Raw genomic sequence first — 27,742 nt, forward strand, 5'->3', positions numbered from 1 at the left:
CGACTTTGAAAGTTTCATCAAACCTATCGATGACAACACTGAGTATAATAATAAAGAGTCATATACCAAAAAATGTCAAAAGCATGTTCCAAGCTCCATCGTCTATTATATCAAATGCTACGACGAAACCATTTACAAGGGAAAGCTTGAAACGTATACAGCAGAAAGTGATGATGACGACGTGGCTCAAAAATTTGTTACCATGCTTGAAGCTAACTTTATAAAGATTTGTGACGATAGTTATTCACGGCAAGAACAATGGAAAAATAAGAGAATAGAGACTAATGAGGATAAAAAGAATTTTGAGGCTGCTACCCAATGCCATATTTGCAAAAAAGATCTTAACGGTGATAAAGTATGGGATCACTGCCATTTGACTGGAAAGTACCGTGGTGCTGCTCATAAGAAATGCAACTTGGATTATAAAATTCCAAAATTTATTTCCGTTGTCTTTCATAACTTGTCTGGCTATGACAGCCATTTGTTCATCAAGAGATTAGGTGGAAAAAAAGGAAAGATCACTTGTATACCCAACAATGAAGAAAAATATATCAGCTTCACAAAAAGCATCAAAGTGAGAGATTCTATTGATAAGAAAGGTAAACCAAAAATAGTGTATAGAGATTTACGGTTCGTTGACAGCTACAGGTTCATGTCAAGCCCTTTAAAAGATTTAACTGACAACCTTGTTAAAGATTTGTGTGAGGAGTGCTCAAAATTAGATCCAAAAACATGCAAAAAGGACTGTATGGTTAAGAAAGGTAAAAAATGCAAATGTAAAGACAATTGTGAAGATTGCGCTCATAGAAGATCTAAAAAAGGAGACATAATGTTCAAAAACTTAAATTCATTCCACAGCGGAGCAAAACGAGATTTGCTATTAAGAAAAGGCATTTACCCTTACGAATGGGTGGACTCCATTAAAAAATTCTCTGAAACACAATTGCCACCCAAAGAAGCCTTTTACTCTAAACTAGACGATAAACACATCAGCGATGAAGACTATGCACATGCTCAAAACGTTTGGAAGGTATTCGGATGTGAAACGTTTAAAGATTACCACGAGCTGTACAACATCTCAGACGTGCTCATTTTAGCTGATGTATTTGAAAATTTCAGAGACACTTGCATAGAAAGTTACGGTCTAGACCCTCTTTGGTATTACACCTCACCCGGTTTGGCTTGGGATGCAATGTTAAAACTAACTGGAATTCAGTTAGAGCTTCTAACCGATATTGATATGCTTCTCATGGTTCAAAGAGGGATACGCGGCGGAATATGCATGATCTCAAACCGACTTGGAAACGCTAATAACAAATACATGGGAGACTCGTACGATCCTTCACAACCATCGAAATTCATTCAGTACTTAGACGCTAATAACCTTTATGGGTGGGCCATGTGCAAACCTCTTCCTGTTAGAGGATTTAGATGGATGGCTGAGGATGAACTTTTAAATTGGAAATCCATGCCTTGTATTCTCGAAGTCGATTTAACCTATCCTGAAAGTCTACACGATTTACATAATGACTACCCTTTGGCTCCTGAAAGATTAAAAATTAATAAAGTCGACAAGCTCGTTCCCAATTTAAACAACAAAGAAAAATATATCATTCACCATGAAAACCTAAAACTCTATGAACGATTGGGTTTAGTCATCACCAAAATTCATCGTGGTATCGCCTTTGAAGAAGAACCCTTCATGAAAAAATACATTGATCTCAACACCAATAAAAGAAAAGTCGCTAAAAACGACTTTGAAAAAGAATTCTTTAAACTCATGAACAACTCCATGTTTGGAAAAACCATGGAAAATATTCTAAAGCATGTCGATATTAAACTGGTCACCACTAAAAAAGAAGCCTTAAAATTATCCAAAAGCCCTCGATATGATCGGTACACCATTTTTGATGAAAAACTCATCGCAATTCATATGAAGAAAACACAAGTCACTTACGACAAACCCGTTTACTTGGGAATGAGCGACCTCGATTTGAGCAAAACTCTCATGTTTGAACACCACTATGACTACATCAAGCCTAAATACGACGATCGTGCAAAACTACTCATGACTGACACTGACTCGCTCATTTACGAAATCAAAACAGATGATTTTTATCAAGACATTGCTGATGACGTACTTGAAAAATTTGACACGAACGACTTTCCTAAAGATCATCCCGCTATTCAAAACGCTGGATTCAAAGTAGGCGAAAATAAAAAGATCATAGGCAAGTTCAAAGATGAAACCGCTGGAAAGCAAATCACGCAGTTTATTGGTCTTCGACCCAAACTCTACTCTTACTACATCCCTGAAGAAATAGATGATCAAGAACATAAAAAATGCAAAGGTGTTAAGAAGTGCATTATTAAAAATCACATCACTCATCAAGACTACTAAGACTGCTTAATGACTAAACAAGAAAAACTCACCACCATGAACGTCTTCCGATCACGTCATCACGATGTCTACACCGAAGAAATCAACAAAGTCGCACTCAGCGCTAACGACGACAAAAGATTCATCTTAGAAGACGGAATTCACACCTTGGCTATCGGACATTACAAAACAAGGCAATAAAGAAGAGCAGGCATCTTGAAGAACTGGTATAGAAATAACATGATTATTTTTATACTTTTTCTTGATTTTTAAAGACGACTCTTAAGTATTGGTTTTGTCCAAGAACATGATATGAAGTGTTCACCATTTTTTATGCATCCTTAAGTATGGGAAGGGTCAATGCGCCAGAACCGCCTTTTCCCTATATATGACAGGTTTTTTAATTTACTAAAAAATTTAATAAAAGATCATTGCCTCAAGGCCAATAACATTTACAATATTGATGAATCTGGTATTTCAACCTTGCAAAAGAAATGCCAGCGCGTTCTTGGCCTAAAAGGCAAAAAACAGATAGGTAGCATAGCCAGTGCAGAAAGGGGTGTTAACACAACAGTTGTCTGTTGCGTAAATGCTGGTGGAACACATTATGTTCCACCAATGATTATATTCAAAAGAAAACGGGTTCCTGATGAACTGGGAGATGGTACACCAGAAGGCAGCATTGTAACATGTTCTGATTCAGGATGGATAAATTCTGAACTTTTCGTACAGTGGATGAGAATGTTCATCAGTCATGTGAAGCCAACAAAAGATGATAAGGTTTTACTTATTTTAGATGGCCACAAATCCCATACTAAAAATCTTGAGGCCATTCAGCTTGCCATTGACAACAATGTCATAATGTTGTCACTTCCACCTCACACAACACACAAACTGCATCCTCTGGATAAAGCTTTTTTTAAGCCCCTTCAAGTCTACTACGACCAGGAGGTGGAAAAATGGCTGAGACTAAATCCAGGACGTTCAGTGAGTTCATATCAGGTGGCCAATCTTTTTCATCTGGCATATGCAAAGGCTGCTACCATGTCAACAGCAATTAATGGTTTTGCATCGTGTGGAATTTGGCCATGCACACGAGATGTTTTTAAACCTCAGGATTATGCGCCATCATTCGCTTCTCAAGCAGGAGACCGCGAGACCATGCTGTCTTCACCATTTACATCAGGGACATTACCAGCACAAGCCCAGGAAGCTTCGATACCAGCATTGGTATGTGTAACTAGACCAGCACAAGACCAGGAGGGTGTGCCACCACTTCCAGGCATAATGGATGAGATGGTTCCAAAACCAATAACTTATGTGACCCACCTAGTGTCACTGGCTGTTAAAACGTCCCATTCCAAAACAGTTCTGCCACAGGTGCTGGAAAATTTTTTGCTCATCCCAATTTACTCTGATGGGAAATGTTTTTTTAGGTCAGTTGTTGTGTGCACAACACCAGATCTTCAGTCAGCTCAGCGATTAAACGGCAAGCTGGTCAGTCCACTGCTTCATCTGAAGGAAACTGCTATGGCTGACTCACTTTGTAATCAGCTTGTTAGCCATTTAATATCTAATTTGGAAATATTGTCTGTTGACATGCACGGGGATGCCTTAAATGCTGACCAACCCCAGCATCTTCACTTTAACTTGTTAGAAGAGCGTATTGCTCACATTGCCAAACCAGACTCGTTTGTGGGAGAATGGGAGATAAATCAGATCTCCTGTCTTCTGAAAACAAAAATTGTGATTCACAATGCAAACAGGAATGTGCTGATGTATGGTGAAGAACATAGTGGTAACCCCATCACCGTGAAGTACACCATGTTTGAAAATAACTCTGGGCACTATGAGGCACTAATTTTTTACATCCGGGCTTTGTCTCCAATTCAGAGACTGGTCCCCGTTCTTCCCCCAAAGGGTGCAGGCAAAAGGAAGTGTCGCAAAGAACAGTCAGAAATTCTTACTTCAAGAACAAAAAGCTGTTCCTACAGGAAAGTCCAAAAACAAACACAAAAGTTAAAAAGTCCAAAAACACAAAAATAATTAAAGAAAAAGTAGTAAAGAAATGTAAGAAACCCAAAATGAATTCAACAACTAGTACCAGTATTTTAAATGAAAGTTCATGGTTTTGTTTTATGTGTGGAGAATGTAACATAGAAAATATGATATGCTGTCGATCCTGCAAAAGATGGGCACATGAAGAATGCTCAGGAACTTCAGATTGTGACTTTATTTGTGAACTTTGTAAATAAATTTTGAAATATTATTACACATCAGTATTCATGTTTTTGTGTGTGCTAAATGTTAAAATAGTAAAACACTTTATAAATAAAACTGAGTGTATGCATACATGTGCATGAGACTGGTAGAATTAGAATCAAATAAATGGTGGCTGGCTTAAACTTAATAATTTTTTTTTTTTTTACGAAAAGGACATCTAAAAACCTGTTAAAAATTAGAAGCTTACATACTCTTGAGTATTTATATTCTAATAATTCTATCTTTAGTGTGTATATAATTTGTTTAAATGACCAAGTCCAACCGTTTATAACTAGTCCATAATAGGAACCTTAATGGTCCATATTTGGAGCACAAGCTTAAAGTACCCCCAATATGGACCACTTACGTTTTTGACACATTTTATAATTATTAATAAATCAACCACTTCAAGCTTCATATAATGTTCAGCTGAAGGTAAGAAGTGGTTTACAATATAAAAGTTAACTATTTAAACAAAAGTGAGTGAATTATACACTCTGCAACAAAAGTGGTCCATAATCGGCGACTCTCCCCTAATAATAATAATAGTAATAATAATAACAGTAATAATAATAATAGTAAAAACAATAATTGTAATAATAATAATTGTAATAATAATAGTAGTAATAATAGTTATAGTAATAATAATAATAGTAAAAAAAATAATAGTAATAATAATAATAATAATAATAATAATAATAATAATAATAATAATAATAATAATAATAACAATAATAATAATAATAATAATAATAATAATAATAATAATAATAATAATAATAATAATAACAATAATAATAATAATAATAATAATAATAATAATAATAATAATAATAATAATAATAATAATAATAATAATAATAATAATAATAATAATAATAATATAAAATAATAATAATAATAATAATAATAATAATAATAATAATTATTATTATAATAATAATAACAATAATAATAATAATAATAATAATAATAATAATAATAATAATAATAATAATAATAATAATAATAATAATAATAATAATAATAATAATAATAATAATAATAACAATAATAATAATAATAATAATAATAATAATAATAATAATAATAATAATAATAATAATAATAATAATAATAATAACAATAATAATAATAATAATAATAATAATAATAATAATAATAATAATAATAATAATAATAATAATAATAATAATATAAAATAATAATAATAATAATAATAATAATAATAATAATTATAATAATAATAACAATAATAATAATAATAATAATAATAATAATAATAATAATAATAATAATAATAATAATAATAATAATAATAATAATAATAATAATATAAAATAATAATAAAAATAATAATAATAATAATAATAGTAATAATAATAATAATAATAATAATAATAATAATAATAATAATAATAATAATAATAATAATAATAATAATAATAATAATAATAATAATAATAATAATAATAATGATAATAATAATAATAATAATAATAATAATAATAATAATAATAATAATAATAATAATAATAATAATAATAATAATAATAATAAAAATAATAGTAATAACAGATTTTATCATTTTTTTTTAGATGAGCATTTGTGAATGAGGGAACTTTTTTTGCGTAAACAAAGTCTGCCAATGATAAAATAGACCAGTAAGGATAGTTTTAAATTGATTAAAAAAAGTATAGCAAAATATAAAAAAGCTTAAATAAAATTTTTTGTCAAGGTTCATTCACCTTCATTCACCATGCTAAAAATTGTATTTTTTAGTATTTTTTTCAATTTCACCATTTTTTGCCTCGACTACTCTATAAGCTGCATAATATATATTCCACTATGTATTGTTTTTTAGCAGGTGTATTTTCTAATGGGCTTTTTTATAATTCATTTGATAATGCAAAACCTTTTAAAAAGTTATTCAAATTTATAATTATCTTGCAAAATGCGGCCAGCTTTTTCATGTTTTTGTTTTTCATTTTTCATATATTATTTCATTTATCATAAAAACCACATAACAACCCATTAGTTTTGTCAAATAAAATTTATTTAATATATAGCTTTACTTAATATATTCTTTAATATTCATAAACTAGAAAACTGCAGCAATATGATGGAGTATGTTCACTAAACATGGAACCATTGTGCTCCAGGTAGCTACCAAACTAGTTGATATTTTGTATTACTTATTATATCTCAAGTTATACATGTACTAAAGTAGTCAAGTAATTGATCTAAATTTCTTTTCATCATCCGCGTTATTTCTTAAAATATTAAGAATGTCTATCTACATAAAACTAAGCTTAAAACTTGGTTTCTCTTATTCGTCCGTGTTGAATACAGATATTTTAGGGCTGAACTTACACAAAAACTTACGAAAGTTTTTTTGAAACGCAACTTCGTAAGTTTCGTGAATACAACTTTTACAGTTTTGAAATTACGCCAAACTTACGCAAAAAAAAAGTTCGGCGAATAAGCTCCCAGATATTTTGGTTGAATTAAAAGAAACCTATGAATGATATTCTTACGCATGACTCTTTATTGATAATTTATCTTTAAAAGATAAACTACTTATAGAGATATCTCTTTACTAATTGGTCAGCATCATAAAAATATTAAAGATTGTTTAAGTTAAATCAAGTGAAAAAATAGAAGTAAGGATGTTAAGATTATTTCCCGACTAAATCGATTTTTAGTTGATTAGTAGGAAAACCATTATCGATAAAATCGACTATTCGATTTTTCAAAGTCGACTAATTTCGACTTTTTCAAAGTCGAGTTTTAATCAATTTAATTGAAGTTGGTAATAACAATAAATAAAAGCTTTTTACTAAATTCTACTCATGTCTAAGCCTTTTCATCGACAATTATAATAGCTGATTAGCTATTTACACAAAATTTGAAAACCCTTTTTTATAACCCACTTTATAAGTAAGTTTGAAATAAGAAATTCAGGGTGAGCTACATGGGTTAATATTTTTCTTACATGCCTTGCTCTGTGGTATCAAATCTCTGTTAAAATACCTAATTAAAAAATAGCAAGAATCTGAATATATTGTATGAAGAAGCAGCTTGCCTCTAGATTATTGTTAAACTCAAGGCTTAAAAAAACACTGGTTATAAACTGTTTAAACCAAATCACTACCAGAGCTAAGAATCATTTGAAGCTATTGGGAGCTAATGTCTTCAATCACTGGAATTAAGTTCATAAATTCTTTGATAAAAAAGCGGGGACTGGTATCAATAAGTCTTGAGATTGCTATGAAAAATGTATTCCATTATTGCTTTAAATATTTCAAGACTGAAAGTAGATGCTTACCTATCCCGGATGGCTCAAAAGCAGGTTTTTATCCAGGTTCGTCTCGATATCGGTGTTTCCTGAAATCGTTCTAGATGTGGAACCTCTTATTCTTTCATTTTGTCAAAAATTCACGTAAAACTTAATACTTTATTGAAACTGAATACATTTTTTTTAATTTTAAGAATTAACCGATAAGATACTTTGCGAGGCAGTATCTCAAATTAAAATCAACATTTTGCTGAAATTTAAACTCCATAGCAATTTATTTTCATGAAATAGTTTAAGCTCTTAAAGTTTTAAAAATAAATCCTCACGATTTCTCTTACTAAATCTTGCACTTTAATATATGAGCAACAATCAAATCTAATTTCTTGAAAATAGGCCGATATATGAAGCTCGTAAACATTGGAAAAAAGATTTCAAACCATTGCCAGTATAGTCAATAATTGAAGATCGTTCGACTTGTTTTTTTCGTTAGTTCTTATCATCGGGAAAAATATCAAAAGCAATTCTCTTTAAATTTAACGAAATGTTTTAAAAAAAGTATTAGCCGTGAAATCAAACAAAATTGTATTAACATTTTTTAAAAACTAATCCCTCTGTCGTTTGACCTTAATTCTATGGTGATGAAGTTTTAGTGTAATATTTTATATTCGTAACTTATATTTAAAATAATGTCTTTAAAAACATAAAAATTATCTCGTGAATTTTTAAAGGGCTTCACAATCATTTTTTGGAGCCATTTTACAGTTATTTCCTTTTTTTTAATAATGTAAAATCAAATGTGCTAAAGAAAAGATTGGCTAGAGTAACATGAGCATCTCGGTAAAATCATTTTGCAAGAACGTTTCTGCAACTTATTAAAACTTTTTTCAAAAACAGGATTGCGTAAGATTTCGCCTCATTTTGAATTTGTTGCCGCGAAAAAAAAGCTGAATAAGGAAGTCAACCATACATTGAAAGTTTTTCGCTTTTGAATGTATCAAGTGATTCTACTATTTCCCCTGATTCACTTTTCCATTGCTTGTTCAGGAATCTGGGTTTGTTGCATGCTCCAGTTGATTAAAATGAAATCCTGGAACATTTGTTATTGAGATACAAAAAGTTTAAAGAACTTCCAGGTGTCTCCCTAAACATTCTCAGGATAATATTTCGTAAGCCTATCCGTGAGATTCTTTGAGTGGAATCTAAAAAACCTCTGCGCCTCCACCTTAACACCCGGTCAGGATTTCTGAGTTTTTACATAGAGTTGGCCCTCAGCTCACAGAAGAAACATTCGGAATGAAATTATAAAAATTGAATAAAGAAAATTCATATACTTAATAGTCCGAATACTGAGAAAATGGATTTTTTTTTTTTACTGAAAAAGCATTGTTTTTAAAATTTTTTTGGGATCAAGAGTGAGGATTCCAATTGGGATTTTAAATAAGAGCAAAAAAATTGCGAGTGAGGAAAAAGAAAATTAAAATGCTTTTTTTTGCATACGTCATGTACAGACGCATGTGGAAAATTTGCGGTCGATTTTTGATTAAAAAGAAATAAATTTTTCATTTTTTAAAATCTTTTTTGTATTCTAAAAGCGAGCAAAACATTTTGAGGTTAAAAAAAAGGAAAATTTGATGAAAAAGGCGAGCATACTCGCTGTCATGGCTACAGCTGTTTCTTCTTGTGGCACGCTTTATAACACAAGAAAAAATAAACGAGATTTAAACGAAAGTTAAAGGCCAGTCATAAATCATGAAGTTATGAATTTTTAAAAATTGTTTGATTTTAGTTACATCAATTTTAATTTGCTCTTTGAATTTGAAGCGGATTATTTTTTTTATGAAATTACAAGTTCCAAGACTTACAGCTCAAAAACATCTCCAAAAAGATAAATAAAACATCTCCAAAAAGATAAATAAAACAGAAACAAAAAAAAACAATATAACAGTTAATAGACAAGAAGCATTTTAATTTGCTAAAAAAAAAATATTGAAAGCAAAAAAATATTTTTTGAGAAAAGCAAGGTGTTCTCTTACTCCTGCATCAATGTTATATTTATAATATGCTTTATATCTATACTCTAAAATCCGTCCTCTTCGTACGTTTTTGAAAACCATTTGGCCATGAACTCAATTTATTAACTAAGTTACTCATAAACTCGATGTACTAAATACCCATGAACCCAATTTACTAAAAAACCATATATCCATGATCTCGATATTTCATGTACTAAATATTTTTTAAATTGTAAATACGATCCGCATTCTCCATATCGTATCATCGCAACTCGATGTATTTAAGAGCCATATGCCCTGAAACTCGTAGTACTAAATTCCTTTACCGTATGACACAAACATGATCTACTAAACTCCAAATAGTCAAGTGAGAAGATAAAATAAAAAATAAAAAAAATACCTGATTTTTTTAACTAAATTAAACGATTTTCAGTGTAAAATCCATTTTCGACTAAGCTTCACTATACCTTGAGTTTATCATGGATTAAGGTCTGCGTATCGTTTCATTTCTGTATCGTTATCATTCCGATATGAAAGCGGAAAAAAAGTGCCATCGGATTGACGAGAGTTCCGATATATACCGAGATTTAAACTAACTATAATACCGAATAAAATTTTTTTTACCGATTTGTTTTTTGTAATTATTCCGATGACATTTTTTTTCCGCTATCGTATCGGCATGATAACAATACGGAAATGAAACGATACGCAGACCCTTATCATGGATATAAATTAACGGCAGTCATAATATCGATACCGTTTAAAGATCTATGATATAAATTCAGCAAACTTGATAAACTTTTTCAGTGTTTAAGGCTATATCCCTACGTATTTGGCTATTAACAAAATTAATGGATGATATTGAGGAAGATATCGATCAAGATCAGGATTTATCAACAACTGGTTCTGATGGAAAGAAAAAGCGTCTATTTACGAAAGAAATAAGATGCATGTTATATGGATTTGGCGATGATCAGGTTCCTTATACAGAAACCGTTGATTTAATGGAAGATTTATTAGTGCAGTACATCACAGATATGACCATGCAAGCTATGAATGTTGGAAAAAAGGGTCGAGTTCACGTGGAAGATATTGTTTACTTAATTAGGAAAGATCCTAAAAAGTATGCTCGTGTAAAAGAGTTGTTGACCATGAATGAAGAATTGAAGAAAGCCAGGAAAGCCTTTGATGCAGAAAGTTATGGGGAGTAACCTTTTTGTGTAAATAAAGATGTGTTTGTAATGTATACAGTTATTTATGTATTGATTCAACTATTCAAACAAATAATTTTTTAACAAAGAATGTCAACACCTAAATGTAAATAAGTAATGGATTCAACTCTACACAGACTTTTATTTCTTTGTATAAAACAATTTATTTTAAGAGATACTAACTTGAGAATTTAAATTCTTTCATTTTAACTAAGTATTATAACACATTAAACTCTTTCCTCTGAAAATATAAATTTGATTTTCAGTTTTAAACATAAGATTATTTAGTTTAGTACTTAAGTAATGATATAGATATTATGAAGGATTTAAATAATAAGTTAAAATATTATGAAGCGCCATGATAATACAGAGTTAAAGAATGTAAAACCTTACGTTTCCAAACGTTCTAAAGGATTGTTAAAATGCACTACAAACTATAATGATGAAAAAAAAATTGATCTGCCAGTGGTCAACATAAGCAGTTTTGTAAACATCAAAAATGACATACCAAAGAGTGCTGCTATAACAAAAAAAGTGCATGCAAAACCAATTACTTCTTTGAAATGGAACTTACGAGATCTAAACATCATTCTCTCATCTAGTCTGGACAAAAATATTGTTCTTTTAGATGGATCTAGTGGATGTTTATTAGAAAAAGTTAAAGTTAATGTTCATGATGAAGGTATAAAAGATGCAATATGGACTCATGGAATGGAAAATATTATTACAGCTAGTTTTGACAAAACATCAAAGCTTATTGATGTCAAAACAGGTTAGTTTATGGGTTATTTTATAGAAACCTGCTTATGTAACTTTGATTACTTTTTATGACGTTTTAAGTTGCTCTCCTACATTGTTTTGTTTCACCAAATGTTACAGTTATTTATTGGTATGTATATGAGCCCCTGAGATGCATAGTGGTCATAAGTCATATCTTGTTTTGAGATACAGAGGCATTTAGTAGACATCATATCATAAATCAGCAAACTGTTTTAGAGGAAGTTTCTCTGGCTAATTGAACTGTTAATAAGTTCCCCCAACTATTTATTGGACTTTTATGTATTTTCTGTTATTAACTTGAATGTCTTAAGGGCCTAAAAATACCATAAGAGACTTATACCACTCTGCCTTGATAACGCTTCTGATGAAAATGAATGGTTTTTATTATAACAAAACATGCATTTTTCAACTTAATTATTGTGTTGTAATGATAAAAAACTTAAACAGTTGTCTATTATTGAATATTTTATTTACTGAATAATTAATTCACTTAAAAAATTTTAACATCTGTCAGTATGTGGCTTACAAACAAAAGTTTTTACTTTAAATGCAACTTATTCATTAAAAATTTAATACATAGAAAATAATGAACGCATGAAAAAATTATATCTGTCAGTATGTAGCTTACAAACAAAAGTTTTTACTTTTCAATGCAACTTTCTCATTAAAACAATTTAATACATTGGAAATAATAAACACATAAAAAAATTATATCTGTCTGTAGCTTATAAACAAAAGTTTTTACTTTCAATATGGAACTTATTCATTCATCATCTTCTGAGCCTGATAAAGGCCGCTCTTCCTCAGCATTTGGCGTTGCAAGAAGGTTTGTAAAGAATGTATGCTTTACAGGAGGTATGAAAGGAAGCAAATCTTCCATATCCTTTTTTTTTGTTGATGTGGGTAGGTCTTGGAGCAGTATACAAGTTCTAAAGCCAAATCTTATTAAAATTGTTTGTAGGTCTACCACGCCTTGGCTTTTTATCTATGTTGATTTTACAAAACTCCATCTCTTCATTTAGGCTTTCTTTATATAAAATCAGCAGAGGGTTTTCTTTAGTGTATCGTAACCATTGTATTTTAGGCCAATTGACAGTTTATTTCAGGTTGTTTGTATTCCTATTTGTGATATTTTTCAATAACCTTTCCACAAAAAATAACTCTGACTGGGACATAACTTTCAAGTGAAAAGGTTGTTTCTTCTTAGACTTTATTATACCTTCATACCAGTCATCTGAATCATAAATAGGTATTGACTTGTTGTATGCTTCTATCATGCTGAAATCTGCATCATTTGGCAGAAAAGAATGTCCACTCACCATGAACTTGGGATCAATAACTTTGATATTGTGGTGATCCTGTTGCAAAAAGTGCATGAAAGCCACAGCTGTTTTGATGCTCCTGTTTTGTCCACCACAACAGTCACTGAATATTGCAATGTATTGGGCTTCAGCAGGAACAACTTGCTTTATATGGTACAGCACACAAGATGATATTTCTTCTGTGCCCTGGGATCCTATGGTTTCATCCCAAGCATACATAAAACCAGAGCCAGAAGATATTTCATGACATAAACATACATATTTCGTTTGTAGTATGCAATTGACACAGATAATTTAGGAAAAGGTAATGCTTTTTGTAGATCAAAAGATAGTCCATAGACATTTGAGTTTTCTTTGCATTTTTCCCTAAGATCTTTTAAAGCATTCCTTTCAGCTTCAGCCTTTCTTAAATGAACTTCATGTTCAATTTCAATCTCTCTTTTTTTCTCTGGGTCATATTCACTACCATTTTTTATCTTATACAAATCACATTTTTTACAGGTGTCTTTGTGTGGATGTTTAAAGTGCAGGTTGAGCTGTGTGTTAAATATTTTAGGATACATAGATTCAGTCACTGGGTTATCTATGGCATTAACTTTACAGTGTTCCAAGTATAAATGAAACATTGCCCTTATATTTAATTCTGGTGAAAGGTATTTTCTATTGGGGTTATGTTGTCGTGTGTAGTGAGATTGTACACTTGGAAAACTTGAGATATGATCACATACAAGTTTCACTGCATCTTCCCTAGTTTAATTACTAAGTTGGTGCAAAAAAAAATTTGCATAATTCATAGTCATAGTCAAATATGATGCACATGCATAATGCAAATATATATTAGTTGAAAGAGCAATCTTATTTGCACATTTTAAATTATAAATTCTAATTTTTTAATAACATTGTATATATATAATTTTTTTTTAGAAAATGTCGATCGAAAAAATATATTTTAGACATTGCATGTTGTACAAATTTCAGCAGGGTAAAAATGCAACAAAAGCGACAGAAGCGATTTGCTCTGTTTACGGTGTGGATGCTCTAAATGTTCGCGTTTGCCAGGAGTGGTTTGCTAAGTTTCGCAGCGGAGATTTTGATCTTAAAAACAAAGAATGTTCAGGAAGGCCACAGGAACTGGAAAAAGACAACTTAAAGGAATTGCTCGAAGAAGACCCACAGCAATTGACTTGAGAGTTAGCAGAACAACTTAGAGTTGATTATTTGACTGTTTTAGGAGGATTACACAACATAGGAAAGGTTCAAAAGTTCGGAAAATGGGTCCCACATGGTTTGACTGAAAACAACAAAATGCAACGTTTGAGCACCTGTATTTCTCATATGGTTAAGTACAAAAAAATTGAATTTTTGTGGAAAATTGTAGCGGTGGATGAAAATTGGGTTTATTATGACAATCCTTCCATTAAAAAACAGTGGTTGAGTCCTAGTCAATCAGCATCTGCCTCACCTAAACCCGATATTCATTATAAAAAGGTAATGCTTAGCGTATGGTGGGATATGAAAGGTATAATATACTATGAACTGCTGAAACTGAAGCAAACTATTAATGCTGTACGCTACTTGCAATAATTGTGATGTTTGAATGAAAAAATCTTTAAAAAAAGATCCGGACGAGGTCATGGAAACCGTAAAGTCATATTGCTGCACGACAATGCTCGGCCCCATGTTGCTATGAGAACCAAGGAAACTATTTTAGAACTAGGCTGGGAAGTCTTGCCGCATCCTGTGTATTCACCAGACATGGCACCATCAGATTACCATTTGTTCTGTTCAATGGAGCATTTTTTACGGGATAAATCATTCAACGAAAATCAAGATTTACAAAATCAGCTAGATGCCTATTTCGAAGCAAAGCCCCAGTCTTTCTACAGAGATGGAATTCGTCAGTTGGTCACAAAATGGCAAAAGGTCATAGATAGCCAAGGAAATTATTTTGATGACAAATTAAGTTGAAGTTGAAGGTCCGCCTCCATCTCAGTGTCTCCATCTGTTGTGATCATCATCCTCTGGTCTTTCTGAAAACAAAAAAAAAATTGTTGTACTGACAACTTAAATGCAACCCATCAGACTTATTATGACTACTATTATTGTATATTGCATAGTGTAATGGTGCCATCAACTCAATACATAAAGCTTAAAAAGTTATACTGGTGTAATGTCTTGTATAAGATTTCATAAATTTCCCTCAAGTTCAAATAATTTAACAGAAGGTGCTTTCAGTTACAATTGGCGTTTCAACTGATAATAGCTAAGCTAGTATAATTTTTCAAATGAATAGTGTTTCAAAAGATCTAGCAAGTAAACCAGTAAGTTTCAACAAAATCAATATAACTGAATGTAACATGCATTCATAGTATTCCCACTCTTAGGCCTGTAGTTTAGTATGTAATCCTTAATCTGTTTTTATCATGACTGTTTTAAGCTGAAATGAGTTAAGTGAAATAAGAAAAATGAATTTAAGTTTTGATTAATACAAGTTTCTAGTCTATGTTTATAACAAACAATTATTATCCAAAACATAACCTCAAAAAGTAAACTTACCTTCTTCCAAATCTGAAGGAACATATTCAGATCCTGAATCTTCCTGTATGGATGGCTCACTAGATGATTCATCATCACTTGAATTCATTTTTAAAAAAGAAAACTCAATATCCTGTAGCTTATGCAAAAATCATAGCATCATACTATATTCCAGAACCGTATCAATCTTGTTTACAGCCAGATTAGGAAATGGCAAAGTGGTATAAGTCAAGTTGCTGGCTCCAATAGTGGTATAAGTCTGACTAATATCACTATGGCTGTGAATAAAAACAGATTTTTAGTGAGGAGCATAACAAAAAGCAATTCCAGCATCATTATTGATATCATTAGACTTATACCACTCTGCCATGTAATAGAATAAACAAAATGCTAACCATTGGTGGCAATAACTCATAATATTGAAAAAAGTGACTTATACCACTATGCATCTCATGGGCTCATATATTACATCCATATAATCCTTTTTACTTAGTTGTTATGATATATTTACTCATTTGATAGTTAGAATTATTTTTAGAAAACATTTTAAGAACATATGTGCACAAAGATTCAGTAACAAAGGTTATGATGCACCCAACACTGGATCATGTTTTTTTAACAGGTACTTCAAAGACTGGTGTATTTGTATGGGACGCAAGACAAAAAGAGGTAATAAAAAGTAACTTGTAGGAAGTTTTTTATTTCAAATGATAAAATGATAATAAGATTTTATATACAAAAAAAGTGATGCTTTTAAAATTTTTGTGAGTTAAGTGATAGCTACATTTTTCTATTTTAAAGTATTTGAATTTATAAATATTTTAAAAATCTTGTTTTAATGATACAGCTTTTTTATTCTTTTTTTAAAACTACTTAACTGGTTGAAGTTTTTTGTAGACATAAAAAAAACAAAAAAAAAAAACATTTTCTTAAAAGTAACTTTATTATCAATTAACTTCTGTTTAAAAACAAGAATAAAGTTTCTTGGCTATGTAAACTAGCAAGGAGAAGAAAAAACATTCTTTATTTGAAGTCCTCTCTGCAACAGACATGTTAAAATACATTTCCAGTATATAAGCAAGCAGAATAAAATGACCAAGATTGTTAATATTTTAGTAATTGACACCTGGTTTGGTTTCTCAATGTGTAATAATGCTTTTTTCAAAGTATGATTGTGACATACTGCAAAAAATGGGCTCATGCTATATGCAAGTGTACAAGAGAAAATACTTGTTTAGAACTCTGATTTATTAAGTGACAGAGACACAGCCTTGGACAGTACCATATTTGTAGTGTGGTGCAGTGGTATGCGAACTGGGGGTAGCAAACAAGTTTTTGAGATTTGTCAAAATTCAAAGAAATGTGTTTGAAATAAATTCTATTATAGATTATTTCTTCTCAAATAAATTTCTTTGAATTTGGCAAACCCAAAAAATTTATTCATGATCCCCAGTTTGCACACTAGTGATATAGATGAATAAAGGACAAACTAAAATAAACAAAGACCAGCTTTGATAGATCCTAAGCTAACAAAAAAGAAGAATAATTTACTGATTATTGATCACAAAACAATTTAGAGCGCAAAAAGAATTTGCAATAGAGATGTTAGCATGAAAATAATTGGGTTTCAAATATTTTTTTGACTGAAATATGAAAAATATAATCGTATCAATGGAAGTCAATAATAGAGATTTCCCTGTTTTAACATTTCATGTTTTGTCACAGATTAAAAATCAGCTTTAAGCTTAAGTTGTCTTAGTAAAATTTATAACTTAAATTTATAATTGAAGATACAATGGAGTTATGCATTTATGTTAATAGGATCCATTCAAGCTCATCTATGCCCAAATGTTTCACAGCATTTTTCATAGAAAAATATTTAATAATTACATAAACACTTTGGTTTTCATGATAATATTCCTGATCTTGTGATAATAATTTTGTCAATTGCTGATTTAGTATAGCTTGTGCTTTCTTTGATTTTTTCAGGTGATAGTTCATGCTTATTTGAACTATCATTTGTTTCTTTATTATGTAGGAGATGTCAATTTTCTTGTTGATACCTTTCTTTGTTAATAGTATGTTCTCTGTCCCTTCTGATTGTATTTCCATTTGCTATTAAAACTTCATGTTTGCTCGTAACTCTATAGAGTTCTTTCTGGCTACTTTTACTTTACATCTTATCTTTATACGTAGTTACTATTTCTATACATTATACATTTGTTTGTAGTCTTTATTGCATGTTTTTCACTGTGTATAGGTGTTTATTCTAATACTTCTTTTGAATATTTAGAGTTTTTTTCACTTGTTACTAGATTTTTGAAATTCAAATTATAAAACTTGTGTGCTGCGTCACTTCATACTAATTGTGGTGTACCAAAAAATCATTTTCAACTTTTTAATAACTATTTTTGATTGAATATTGTATAATTTTTTGAACTCCTAATAAATAATATAATAATCAACCACTATTATGAAATGTTCATTTTTTGTTTTGCTTGTTTTCTGGAATTCTCCAAAACATGGCTTACAAGATTTGATTAAGTCTTGATTTTGTTTGTTTTTATGGACCAAAATACAATTTCTTTTGTTTTCATTTCGGCCTTTTCAATCACAATCTATGCTTGGTATAACTTTTGCATTATAAACCTAACTGGTAATGGTATTAAAACTATTTGTCATTTAAAAGTACTTCCGTTGATGAAAAATAGTGCTTCATATTTAAAGAAGGGATTGAATTAAATTGTATCAATTATAATGTACTTGTTTTGCAGCTTTGAAAAAAAACCATTAGGATTAAGCAATTAATCTAATGGTTGCTTTTTTTTCAAAATCATTTAAATTTATTTAATATAAATAGTGATTATTTACAATTATATTTAATGTAAACTAGAATTGAAATATAATAGAATATTAGAAGTTAAGAAATAATTATAGTTTCTTCTTTCAATAAAGTTTTTTATATAATTTAATTTTTTTTTCAATATTTATTTAGTTTATGAATAATTTAATTACTAATCTTTATTTGATTTTAAGTTTTTTAATTTTATAAACAGGTAAAGAGGTTTTGGCAGATACTTTATCAATTTTATGCACTCAAGAAATTGATAAAAAAATTTTGGATGATAAAAGGAAGATGGAAGGATAGATTGAGTGGATATGGTTTACTCAAAATGGTCAATAACCATAAGAATGGTTTCATTTTTTAAACAGATTTTAGCGGCTTGTTATAAGTATTTTAATGCAGTTATTTTGATAAGAAATGAGTTCAACAAGTTTTCAAAAAGTTTTTAAAAAACCATTGATACTTATTAAAAAATCAAAATAAAAAAACTACCAAAATAATTTAAAAAAAATTACAATTACTGAAAAAATAACCAACATGCAAAAAGGAGTCACAAATTGCTATGGCTATATGCCTATCTCAAGACCTGTGAAACATATTTCTTATCATCTCTTAAAGGTTTTTTTATAATATTGAATATTTTGACTAAACCATTTGTACTTGAGCTATCATTTCATCTTCCTGAATTTTTTGATTGCTTTTTTTGAGCATACACTATTGACGAAGTACAACCCAAAATCATCTTTTTACCTGCTTTAAAAATCAACTCATTTTCATGCTTTTGCAGTCTTAGTTATATCCTTTGAAAGTAAGCAGATTTGTTTGCTGGTACTTTTATCATGATATTTTTTTAGTGGTTTGTGAACACTTTGTAATTTTCTTCCCATTTTTCATTCTGATTTTTTCAGCATGATTTTGTAAGGTTTTCATTATGGTTTACTTCTTTTGTGCCCCAGATTAGTATATTGTCAGTATCTGTTTCCACAAAACATTGATCATTATAGCCTTGACTCATTCTTTTGTGAAACACCTCCTGTCTATATGCTTAATTCAAGGGCTGTGATTGTTCTGCTCCAGGGGAAATGCCATTTTCACAGATAATGAAGAAGTTTGAACATTTTACAGTGTCAAAAACTATTTTAAAAAACAAGGATATGTCAAGTGTAGGCCAAAAACAGGATGAAAGCCCTCAGCTATCACAACTTGGCTCATCAGTAACATCATCAATGAGAAAGATGGCAAATGACTTTAATTTGATTGAAGCAATAGTAAGAATCCAGCCAGCAAAAGCCAAACAGGCTATTTTTATTATCAAGAAGGATGCCAAGAAAGTCCCTGATGCCATCCGATGAATGCAAAAGCCTAAGGATTTTGCACAAGCTATGGTTTTTGGGCTCATTGCTCCTTCAAGAGAAATGATGCCATTTGTCTTTCTAAAGACAGTCCTGAGGATGGGTGCTAAAGAGTACCTAGAACAAGTTTTAAAAGTTCATATTTTTCCTTGGATTGTTGTCACCTTCCCTATCTCATAAGAGGTTTTCTTTGGTGAAGATTGTGCTCCCTGTTACACAGTTGTGCAAATCTGGCTGTCTGAAACCATGAACTTTCACCCAAAGCACATCTGGTCACCTTTTTTGCCTGATTTAAACCCCCTTGATTTCTTCATGTGGGCATATTTTGAAGTCTGAGTCTATAAGCATCAGCATACTGACATTGGTGTCCTCAAGCCTACATCATTAACTCTGACATGGCTCAACCCTTACATGGTTGGTGGTGTTAGGGTTAGTGATGGTTACATGGTTGAGTCAAGGTTATGTACTAGATTGATGTGTAAGTGTTCTCAGACACATAATATAATGAGTTAATGGTTGTAAATAGAAGTAGAAATAACCCAATTGGACTTTTGTAAAGTGGTCTTTCAATTGATGCATTGGGACAGATATTTTGCATATGCCACAGCTTTATTAAACAAATGTTTTTTTGGTTCTTAAGATTAAATAACTTCTTTAGTTTCAGCTATACCTTAACTGTCTGGGGTTACCCACCTCTCCCCTATTGTGACATACTTAAAGCTAAAGTTTTATATTTAAACATTTAATAGAAATATTAATGCGAAGTATGAGCTTGCAAAGAACTCATGGTTGCTTCTACATTTGGATTTATGTACATTCTTTTTACACTTGTATCTTAACTTTGATAAATATTATTTATTTCAAAAATCAAAGTCTGTCAAAATAAATTTGAAATAAAAGTTGATATAAGTCAAAATGATGGATATTTCTTTCAACACAAAAAAATATTAGGTTGATTCTCTATGGCCTTGTATTTTTTATTGTCAAACACATTTCTTTGAATTTGTTGACGCTCCAAAGTTTGTTCCCCAATTTATTAATGAATAATTAGCAAAACTTGTGGTTCAGAAAAACGTAGCTATTAATCAACTCTTAAAAATTCAAAGGGTATTACTAGAATTCACAGGTTAGAATTTTTTCAATATGTTGCTTTGTATTTTCTTTATTTTTAATTTGACACACCCTAATGCAGCCTTTAATTTCTATGTTAGAACAAATTAGAACTTATGGATTTTTAACTTGCAAATAAAGTTTACTAATCACGTTTATTGGTAAAGTTGATTTGCAAGTTAAAAAAGCAAAGTTCAACTGAGAAACTGTAATAGAATGTAGGTATGTACTGTAAGTATATATCTACATATGTATGGAAATTTTAGAGTATTAAACAATTCAAAGCAATCTTTGGCCAGATCCAGGATATGATCTTCCTATCAGATAAAAAGACTCTAATCACAAGTACTGATGTTTTAAGACGAAATACTTTTGATAAAGCAATTATGGCATGGGATTTTTCAAGTACTGCTCACATGCCTGTTCAAATATATCAGGTATGTTCCTAGTAGCATGTAATTAAATTTAATTAACCTGTTATAAAATCAATCACTATGTAAAAGAAAAAAAAAAACATTTCTTATAGTTATATTAACATAAAAGTCAGTATTGTGTCAAAAAGTCTTGAATAACTAGTTAACTAAGTTAAGTTAATTTTCTAAACGAAAAAATAAATGATGGATCATTATTTTTATGTCATTTTTGAAATTGGATGTTAGTTACCAACACTTAATGGGATTATTGTAATTAACCAATTAGTTATTGTATATAGTTATTATTACTTATGAGTTTAGTACAATTCTCTTGAAAATAGCACAAGTAGACATAAATGTACAAAAGCACACTTGAGCTGTGATTCACCTTCTTGTCTTTTGTAATGGTTTGTGTAACATATATGTTTTTAATATGTTTTCATTAAAGTTATTCTAAAGGGAATATCCGAATCCCACGTCTGAATATTCTAAATGCATAAGTTTGTAATTATATGATTATTATGTCATGACTAATTATCTAATAAATTTAAATTGACGTAAAAGCCAATTTTTTTTTGTATTTTTTTTCTTTTTTTGTATTTTTATTTCAGAAACCAGGTTAAAATTCACAACCCTTATATTATCATAGGGGAAGTTCAAATCTGATTTTTTCATTGTTCACTCCATCTTACAAAGAAATATTAAAAGCAGAACTTTATGTAGAATGATGTAGATATAAAACTTCTGTTCTCCTACATTTTTGCAACTTTTTTATCTAACATTAAAATGTAAAATTTAAATTATTTTTTTTTGTTGTATAAATTTAAATAACCAAAATAAAACTGCTTTTTAGGAGCCTTTTTCATGTTCTTGTCTCAAAGCTCATCCTAGCGGAAAAGAGTTTCTTGCTCAATCAGCTGCTGATTATATAGTTATATTTGACAGTCAATCGCCCTACAGAATGAATAAATTCAAACGATACGCTGATCACAAAGTTAGTTTGATTTGCAACGAAATCGATTTTTTTTTTCTGATAAGCGAGCGATAATTTTTTGAAAACAACTTTGAGTCAAATCTTAAACAAGTTACAAGTTTTATTCCCTCCTCCTTCCAAAAATTTGGCTATAGAAGTTGTAACCTAGGTGATTAGAATTTGTTTTTCTTTTTTTCTAGTTCTATGGAGTTCTTAAAAATATGTAAAATCTCTTTCGACAATTTTCTTTTGATGTTTTGTGAATTTTTAATATACATTCCGTTTAAATACTTGTTTATCTATGCAAAAAGACGTTTTTGAGCATAATATATACTTCTGCTCCTTTCATCAAAGTATTGTTTCATTAGTGTGCTGGTTATCGTATCGGCTTTGATATCAGTCAAGATGGAAGTATAATTTATTCTGGTGATACAGACGGTTTTCTTGTCTGCTATGACAGTTACTCATCAAAAGTTCTGCAAAAAATTCACTGTTTCTCTTCACCTTGCGTCGAAATTGCCTCTCACCCGGCTCTTCCTTCCACGCTAGTTATTGGTTCATGGGATGGCTCAATTTCTATGTTACAATGACGCATAGGATTTAGCGACGAATAAATTTGCTTAAGATATTTTATTAGCAATCAAAATCGATTGACTTATTTTTTGTCTCTATGGTAAGCAGGTTTATATGTTTTAAAGGGTATTGTGGTTAGCAGATTTTATCACTTAAATTTAAATCTCTAAGCGCCTTTTTTTTCTCTCCTTTGTATTTGCTTTTGAAGTTCAATTGTTTTATATTTATTCTTTAATTTTTAAAGAAAACTTCATATTCGACTTTTTCCATATTAAATATGTATAAAAAATAATTTGAAAATATGTCAGTGGATTTCTTTTTGTTTAATATATTGTCTTCGCTACGTAACAGTAGAGAACATGTTTTACAACATTTCAATTAAAATATTATTTCAAAACCCTGAATGGTTTTTTGCTATTTTGCTGCGCTTTGTAAAGAGACTAATTTGGACAGGGTTTTTTATTGAAGTTTGTTTCAATGAGAAACACGTGCTTTGCAATGATTGTTTATTAAAACCATAAATTTCTGGCGTCGTGAAGCATTAAGTATACAGATTAAGTTTTTCATTTCATCTTTAATATTTTTTCCACTTCTCATTAAAGATAACTTTTTGGTTAACTAAGCAATTATTCTTGGTTAACTAAGCAAATTATTTTGTTGATAAACAAATTATTTCAATGATAAAATGCAACGTTAGCTCCAAAATCCATTTACAAGGTTACAGCGTCTAAACAAACATTTGCCAATTAAATCCAGGCAATTTAATTGGCAAATGTTTTTTGAAGCACTGTGACCTTGTAAATGGATTTTTTAAAAGTGTTATGTGCAGCTATGTAAACAATTCAGTAAATCTTTCAGCAATTGTGAATTTTTTTGTTTCGATATCCACCATCTGCGCAATCATAGTTCCAATATTTTTTCATCATAAATAAACATGGAGTTGATATTAAAGATATATTACTGCTTTTATTTTGTTTTTGTTTTAAACCGAATACAAAAAATTGTTTGGTTGAGTAAAACAAAACTGCCGAGGTTGAGCTTGGGTTCAATTTTCATCTATAAATGTGAATAAAAAGCCGTATTCATTCTACTTAACATCTTTGTTTTCTCGATTTTTCATCTTTTTCTTCTCTTTGGAAACAAAATCAGGTGTGAATACATCCACCTATATAGATATCAATTTTACATTTCGAATGTTTTAATTCTTTAAGGGATTAAATTTTTTTTCCACGATGCATAAATTTTATGAATATGCGATTAAATATCACGTAGAGATGCTGGAATCAATGAATTTCTTGCGATTGGTAAACAACTATTCCCATCACGATTATTTATAAAACTGATAAGCAAGATTTTATATTTGACCCCCGTTTTTTGGCTAAAGGTGTATTAGTATCAGATTTATTTATCTTTTAAATAATAGACATATCATAATAAATCTGTATAATGAAACATTTGCCAAGTGCTGTGTTTTTAATCTGTATTTTGGCGCTTTGTTTGCAACAGGTGCGAATTTTTCTTAAATTTTAAAACACATTAAGAAGCCTAAAATTATTAAGAATGTCAGTTACTGTTAAGCAGTTACCTTAAAGGCTACCATAACTGGAAGTTAAAAAATGCCGAAGTCATTTTTAGTAAAATACAACAAAAAAACGCTGTTCCAGCCATACATGTTTATTAACGACCAACAGAAGATGTTCATCAGAGATCAACAGAAGCGAGAAATAAAATCTGTTATTGCCATGAATATAAAAACTGTTCTTTTGAAAAAAATGCATGCAACTAAATTGCGTGAGGATTATGTTTTAGGAAATAGCCAGATCAGGTCAGCATCATCTAAAGAACAAGTCATCGAAAGAGTTGTACCTACGTGTAAAAGTTCATCATTGGAAACAAGTTTTACATGTCAACTATGCGGAGAAAGTCACTCTAATGCGTTATCACTGGCTTGTCATAAATGCTCAGGCATCAAGCACATTGAACATCGATGTCCAGAATGCAATAAAACTTTTAGTTGTCCCGCGAACTTAGCCTCACATCGCAGGTGGCATAGACCTAGGTCACCATCTACAAACCGACCTAAAAAGAATTGCAAGTCTCTTGACCCTTTTCAAAAAAGTACATTGCAAATATCTTTGGCAAATGCTTTAAAAAGAGACCGTTCGATTAAGGAAAATGCAAACAGAGCGTACAGACAAATGTGTTCAAACTCTAGTAAAGAAAAATGCAATCTAAATTGGGAAATATTCAGCAAATCTGATCAATTGTTTTGGTAAACAAAATGGAATTAAAAATTAAAAAGAAGTAAGTATGAGAGTTGGAGAACAAATGTGTAAAAACCATGTGCCTTAAGAAAATAGAAAAGCTTATGCTTGTTGTTACATATGAATATACGTGTGAATATCAAATTGAAGGCTTTTTTTTCAGAGCATGATAAGTATATGTTAAAGGAGATTTGGAGCGGAATTTCAATTTCAAATTTTTTTATGCTGAACGTCTTAACGTTTTATCGTTGTATGTATTTTATTACATTATTTTATGAGTACTGCTTTTTGTCTTACTTTTTTCTTTATTAATAAAAACTTCAAAGAGCTGAGAAAAAAAAATTCAAGCAAACGAACTTACAATCAAATATTATACATAAAACTTTTTGCCTGTTTTTTACATGCCAGAATCAGCTATAATTTGATTATATCTTTTGAAATAATTTTATGGTATCAAGAGAAGATAAAAATGAGAGAAAATACTGTCGAGAAAGTATTATGTATTTTTAATCATTTTGTGTTTTTATCTTTAGTAAAACTTTGCACCTCTCCATTTGTTGGTGAATGAATATAAAAACTCTTTTTAAAAAGCTTACGCTTTTATTGCATACTTTCAACAAACTTTAAATTAAAACCAGGTTCTGTACAAGCTTTGGATCGATATCACTGCGTAACAAAACTTCAAACTTTTTCCTCTCCCATGTATGCAACCGATTCTTTTGATGTAGTTAGGTCAAATTAAGAATTAAATGACTATTCATTGTTTGAGTAAGTCAGTTGCCCACTAACACCGACACATACACTGAAGCACAGAATGCCAATACACAGGAATTTAGGTTTTTCCTGTCGGAAGGAAACTAAATATAGCCCCCTTTCCCCCTCTTTATGGTGGAACCTAAGAAAAAATTCTCTTTTTAATCAGTTTTTACATAATTTGGGTGAGTTCTCAGAAGAGCAGGGTTGAGATTTTCATCAATGCATAAAAAATACAACAAAAGAATGAAAATTGATTACATATAGAAGCTGGTGTGGGAAAGAGAAGATCCTCCAGCTGCAGAATAAAATCGAGAAAAAATCAGCATTCTTAGTAACAGTGAAACATGTTTAAAAACAGCTGTTTTAAACAAAAAAAAAATTTATGGTATCCATTCATAGCTCTTCATTAGTTAATATATTTCAATGTTGAACTAAGAGAATAGCCATAATAAAAAATAGAAAAATTAAAATCAATGAACCTCTATTCTAAAAGGCATTTCATTTTAACATCCAGCCAGATAAATAGAGCTGATTAAATTTGGTGAATGACTATTTGGTTGATGACAATTTTACAGCTTTGTATGACTACATCATCGCCATATAAACTTTATTGTTTTCTGGAAGAAAATAATGCTCTGTTTGTTCAAATCTTTAAAATGTTCCCCTCCTAGACCTAAAATATGTCTTTTACACTTTCTGTAATTTACTGTTATAGAGAGTTAATCACCGTAATAAATCACCGTACTGTAAAAAATAATTATAAACAAAAAAAAAAAAGTATTCCAAAAATTTTTTATTGATCAGATCTTTAATTCTGATAAGCTATTTATTTTATTCGGGAAAGTAATAAGGCTTGGTGAAAATTTCTTAATTATATTTATACATAGAAGGCTCAATTTAACTACAAGTTGTTTGTTGCAGGGCCTAATAAAAGCATGGTTTATTTAAAAAATTTAGTATCCTAACTCTACTCTAGTCCTTTCTACGTCTTGTCTTTTGGAGTTGGTGTTGTTGCATTAGCAATTAAAAGAATACTATAGAGGCCAAGAACCGGCATTTTGAAAGAGTATGTAATAATGCGTAAAAAACCTAAATCTTAAGTCCTTTACCCAAGTTTGTGCAATTTTACCTTTTTTTTTGGGGGGGGGGGGGTTGGGGGTGGGGGTGGGTGGGTAAAGTTATACTTCGTCACGCTTTCTGCTACAAAAAAGTGTAAAATAAAAATCCTTTACTGCAGCTTTACCTAAAAGAAAAAAGACGCACTACGCATTTTACCACAATTTTTTTCACCACTGGTGTGATAGAGGCAGCCAAAAGTAAAGAAATGTCTTAGTTAGGTTGACTATGAAACATTAATAAAACAAGAAGAGAAATTAGGAACACCTCAATAGCTAGCAAAAATTACCACAACATAAGTATATTGCTGAGAAATATTTACTCATGGGAAAATATGTAAAAAGAAAGGAAAGAAAGAACTAGCAAACTAATGACTTGGATTAGGACTGTGGAATATCATGAGTTTTCCTCCTTTGTAAAAGCAAGTGATGACTAAATAGTTGAAGAGAGTTTTAAACTGATCTGTTTGATATAATAAAATCTGGTGGGGTAAGGTTGGCCACAGGAGATAAAACCATGTAAACACTTCAAAAAGAAAGA

At 30.3% G+C, this 27,742-nt stretch overlaps 2 protein-coding genes across 3 annotated transcripts; both read left to right on the forward strand.

The window, feature by feature from the left end:
• Positions 1-10,803: 10,803 nt before the first annotated feature.
• Positions 10,804-11,295, forward strand: LOC145182862 (transcription initiation factor TFIID subunit 13-like). The gene has a single exon (XM_080058125.2). It carries the CDS (start codon positions 10,804-10,806, stop codon positions 11,161-11,163), a length of 360 nt encoding a protein of 119 aa, XP_079914251.2. The 3' UTR covers positions 11,164-11,295.
• Positions 11,296-11,511: 216 nt separating this feature from the next.
• On the forward strand, positions 11,512-23,463 carry LOC145182683 (WD repeat-containing protein 25-like). 2 transcript variants are annotated; one of them, XR_016451732.1, is made up of 5 exons: positions 11,512-11,935; positions 16,339-16,469; positions 21,374-21,544; positions 22,374-22,662; positions 22,862-23,463. XR_016451732.1 is itself a non-coding variant. In XM_090084923.1 (5 exons), exons 1-5 carry the CDS (start codon positions 11,512-11,514, stop codon positions 23,081-23,083), a joined length of 1,089 nt encoding a protein of 362 aa, XP_089941049.1. In that variant the 3' UTR covers positions 23,084-23,463. The 2 variants fall into 2 exon arrangements, 1 of the variants encoding a protein (XP_089941049.1); XM_090084923.1 differs by having other exon boundaries at positions 22,374-22,514.
• Positions 23,464-27,742: the final 4,279 nt, after the last annotated feature.

Source organism: Hydra viridissima, unplaced genomic scaffold (genome assembly GCF_058129835.1).
Source record: "Hydra viridissima isolate aposymbiotic clone 2 unplaced genomic scaffold, HvirCarnegie_v1 scaffold_4, whole genome shotgun sequence".
NCBI lineage: Eukaryota > Metazoa > Cnidaria > Hydrozoa > Anthoathecata > Hydridae > Hydra > Hydra viridissima.